At 40.8% G+C, this 4797-nt stretch overlaps 1 protein-coding gene across 1 annotated transcript; it reads left to right on the forward strand.

The window, feature by feature from the left end:
* Positions 1-1252: 1252 nt before the first annotated feature.
* Positions 1253-4642, forward strand: LOC138851023 (crustacean hyperglycemic hormone B-like; the record flags this gene model as incomplete). Its single annotated transcript, XM_070082076.1, is given in 2 exon segments — positions 1253-1541; positions 3762-4642. Coding segments are annotated over 2 exon segments (395 nt in total), but the record flags the coding sequence as incomplete, so codon positions are not given.
* Between the last annotated feature and the right edge of the window lie 155 nt (positions 4643-4797).

Genomic DNA, 4797 nt, shown 5'->3' on the forward strand with positions numbered 1-4797 from the left:
AACGAATGATCTATTTATTAATTTTTAACACATTTCATGCACAAAATGACGCAGGCTGTGAAAGTAGCCCATCTGGCCGAGTTTACATCAGCATCATCTAAGATAAGCAATGCTGGGTTTGGTTGGTAGTTGGATGGGTGACCCCTGGGAACCCCAAATGTTGTTGGCATAAATGTACTATGACACATTGAATTTCTTGTGTTATCCTGGGGTAGCTAACCTTCCGGGGCTAAAAATACGAACACTATCTAATCTTTCTCATCTTACATCAGCTGGTGATGCTGACAACCTTCCAGTGATACATATCCAACCAGAGCCGGAAGGTAATATATTAATTATAATGTATATTTTTACAAGTACATTATGCAACTTATACAGACCATAGCTGACATCACTGTCATACTACATGGAAAGTCCCTTATTATGCAAAGCATTTCCAACAACTTAGGTTAATTTTACCCCAGGATACCACCCACATCAGTTCACTAACACCCAGTACCTACCTACTGCTAGGTGAACAGTCAGAGCAGGTGTAAGGTGACAAGCACCCAGGTACCTACTTACTGCTAGATGAACAGAGACAGGAGGCGTCTAAAGGAAACAAGCCCAATACTTTCACCTGTACCGGGGACTGAACCACAGATCTCAGTGTGTGAGATGAGTGCGCTACCAACCGAACTAGTGACAACCAAGAATCTGCTGATTATGATGGATGCAACATAGACATGTGGGTTCTCCTGCATGATAGAATAATGATAGGTGGGCTGACTGATGTCAGTCTCCCTCAGTCTCAAGTCAACAACGTTCAGTTGAAGTTCTTTTTCGTATTATTGTTCACAAACTGCTAAATGACAGCCCAAGACTGTTGTAATCCACTTCCTTCTTGAAGGTACATCAACACTAGGACCATCACCTTTGTATTCAGTAATTTACACTCTCCTCGCCTAATGAGTGGCTCCAGGGAGTGGACTTTCAGCTCCTGGCCCCACCTGGTTGGCTGCTACTGGGGTCACTCCTGGCCTTGTGAGGCTCATCATAACTATTCTTAAAGCTGCGTATGTACCCAACCTCTAACATTTCGTCAGGTGATTTTTTTCATTACTAACGCAGCAACTACAATTTTATTAATAATAATATTAATATTATTATTATAGTTATTATGTATTATTATTATAAGCAGTATTAGTTGTGGCAGTACCTTGGAATAGCGTTTGTGGATGGTCTCCCTCATTCTCTCCCTCTCTCCAACAGATGTGGTCACTGGTGGTGGTGGCGATGGTCGTCGTAGTGGTCACACTGGGTCCGACTGGCGTCCGTGGACGGTCCGTGGAAGGGTCGGTGAGGCTGGAACGACTGCTGTCGGCCGGGTCATCTTCAGCACCTATGGGTTTCCTCTCACAAGATCACAGCCTCAACAAGAGACAAGTGTTCGACCAAGCTTGCAAAGGCGTCTATGACCGAGCACTCTTCAAGAAGCTTGACCGAGTTTGTGATGATTGTTACAACCTCTATCGTAAACCTTACGTTGCTGCCTCCTGCAGGTGAGCTGCCTACCACACCAGGTATTACGCTAGCTACACCTTCAGCTGCTCTGCTGAATGCAGTACTAGGTATCCCATCCTTAGTGTTCCATAAACTATACGTTGCTTTCCCTTGAAGGTGAGATGCCTACCACACCAGGTACACCTTCCGGTACTCTGCTAGAACTAGGTATCCCATCCTTAGTATCCCAAATAATCCCTCCATGCAACACAGACCATACAATGTTGCTGCTTCTCGCAGGATAGCTGCTTACCACACCAGGTACCACGCTAGGTACACCTTCCAGTACTCTGCTAGATGTAGGACTAGGTATCCCTTCCTTAGTATCCCCAGGAATCCCTCCTTGTAACACACCATACGTTGCTATCCCCTGTCGGGGAACTGCCTTCCAAGACAAGAACCACGCAAAGTGCACCACCAACCACCTTACTGTGTACCCCTCTACATACACCAAGTCTTCTACCAAGGTACCCCAGTTCGATCCACTCTTTCCCTGTCTGAATCTCTTGCCACAGTTCGATCCTTCACTTTCAAGAATCGATTTTTTTGGTTAACCAATTTTTTTGTTTTTTGTAATATTTTAGTTTAGTTTAATTTATGTTTTATTCCTAAAATTAATTATTATTATTATTATTAAAGATTCGCCGGTATTCTCCCGGCCCGGGCCTTTTCCAAGTGGTGGCCCGGCCTTGGCTCCCTCTTTAGGGAGTGTCTGAGACCGAAGTCTCCCATGGGAGGAGGCACAAGTACCTCCTCATCTTTGGGACCAACTGTCCCTAGGCCTAGTCACAAGCTAGGCCTCTCTGGTCTGCCATCCCCGCCCCAAGGGGGCTAATGGGAATAACAGTCTTATGAGCTAAAGGCTCGGACTCAGGCACCTACCCTACCCTAGAAGGGTTAGGCATGGTGTCGATCCTAAAATTAATTTAATTTGTAAAAGAGTATTTAATTATTTATTGTATTTTTACTGTTACATTATTTGAGTTACATAATGATTTTAATTTTTTTATATAATTTAATTTTTTTTTTTAATATGGAGAAATGTTGTGTTTCAATACTAATTTCTCTTATTTATTAATTTTAATTAAACTTAAAATTTGGGTTTCATATAAGTATTATCAATTGTTTGATAATAATTTTAATTTATCACCAGTTGTTCCTTTATTTCCCACTTTTAATAAGTTCTTCCTCCCCCTCGCTCGTTTTCTTGGCAACATAACAGGGATAACTGCTTCAGTGGTAAGGCATTCCCAGTGTGTGTGAGGGAACTGGGCCTGGACCTGGGGATGTACATCGACATTAGGGACATGATCAAAGGCTAGACCCTGGCCCTTCAGCAGGCACTCAGGAGCATCCTACAAGTGCCACACCTCCTGGAGGAACGCAACTATAACCAAAGGGATTATTTTGGTAAACTCGTATGATATCTTTCGTATATTGATCTAACAAGGTAGTACTCGTAAATGGACACACATGCAAGTAAACTTTATTGTGGCAACGTTTCGCTCTCCAGGAGCTTTGTCGTTACAAACATTACGAGGACACAGGTGTGTATATAAGTACCACATGAGGTGAAAGATGGGCAGTAGTTGCATCTATGTCCATTTATCTTAAATTTTGTCGGTAATTCTGACAAGGTATTCATTTTCAATTGTATATTACTACTCTTCTACAATTCTAAATTATTTACTACAATTATTTACTACAATTCTAAATTATTTACTACAATTCTAAATTATTTACTACAATTCTAAATTATTTACTACAATTCTAAATTATTTACTACAATTCTAAATTATTTACTACAATTCTAAATTATTTACTACAATTCTAAATTATTTACTACAATTCTAAATTATTTACGGAATTAAGTCATACAATTATAATTTGCATACTAAGTTTAGTTTTCTAATATCAGTTATTTTGTTTTTGGAGATTTAGTTTATTTATAAAAAAATTTGAGTATTTTACTGCCACTGTTAGTGGCACTTAATATTCACTTGGCATTAAGGGTCTTAGTGTATAATGGTCAAGGACCCCAATGGAAATAAGACTGTCTGAATTTTTTTTTTTATTACTCTAGGTAATTTACACATATATTACTATGTACGATAATGTGTGCAACTGTATTTATGTGTACCTGTACCAAAATACACTACTATGGCTCTTAGTCCATGGCGTTTCACCTTCATGTACTAATTAATAATCATCTTCCACAGGGGAAACTGCTACAGTAACATGGTGTTCCGTCAATGTCTGGATGACCTGCTCCTTGTAGACGTTGTCGACGAGTACATCTCCGGCGTCCAAACTGTCGGCAAATAAGTCGATGTGTCTACCATAACTACCCATGCCTCATCTTACCATCTCCTCCACAACACAAGCCACTTCCTGCCACAAATACTACTAACACCACCATCTGGTACACCTCGCCCGCCACAGCTACCAAACTCCCCCATGATAATAATCAACTGTTGATCTGACCGAGTCTGTGTGACTGTGAACTTAAGACATTTTTGACCACTTGAGGAAGCTGTTGGATGACTGTACACTTTCTTAATATCTTGATAACTAATAGCGAATTTCCGGACTCCCTGGGCAAGTTGAAGCCGTCAGGAAACATGCTAGTGCGTTATTTTGTTGATACTGCAATTTAAAGACGGTATCACAAGTGTAGGGAAGCCAGTGAGGGTTGAGACACAATCTCGGAACCTAAAAACGTCCAGGAACTCCTAAATGTTCCTCCAGGATTGAAGAATTAGACACATGTACAGCATTAGATGTTACACATGCGTCGAATTCTTCAAATTGTGTTGAATACCATATATGCACATCCTCCAGAATTACCAGAGGAACAGTCGGAGCGCTAGTGCTTCTCCCTAGTGGGCCTGGAGAGCAATAGTCCAATAAACTGCTTGAATTACCACAGAATAATTATCGAAGGAAACCACCCACCCGGAGCTACTATCACATGGACTTGGAGTCACCATCACCTGAGAAGTCACTATCAGTTGACAGTGTGTCCTACCCTCTTCCTAGTCAATGGCAGCTGTTGTCGTTCCGTTATTGATGGACTCGTATATACAGATAAATATTTATATATTGATATATATGACTACCTTCAGGTATATCATTATTATTCGCTCATTTGAGCAACAGTCATTGTGAGTGTCTCAATCACTATAATTTCTAGTTATAATATTACTGAAGAAAAGATTATAGCTATAGACGCGAGTTGAGGAGTCTCACTGGAGG

Source organism: Cherax quadricarinatus, unplaced genomic scaffold (genome assembly GCF_038502225.1).
Source record: "Cherax quadricarinatus isolate ZL_2023a unplaced genomic scaffold, ASM3850222v1 Contig7007, whole genome shotgun sequence".
Classification (NCBI taxonomy): Eukaryota; Metazoa; Arthropoda; class Malacostraca; order Decapoda; family Parastacidae; genus Cherax; species Cherax quadricarinatus.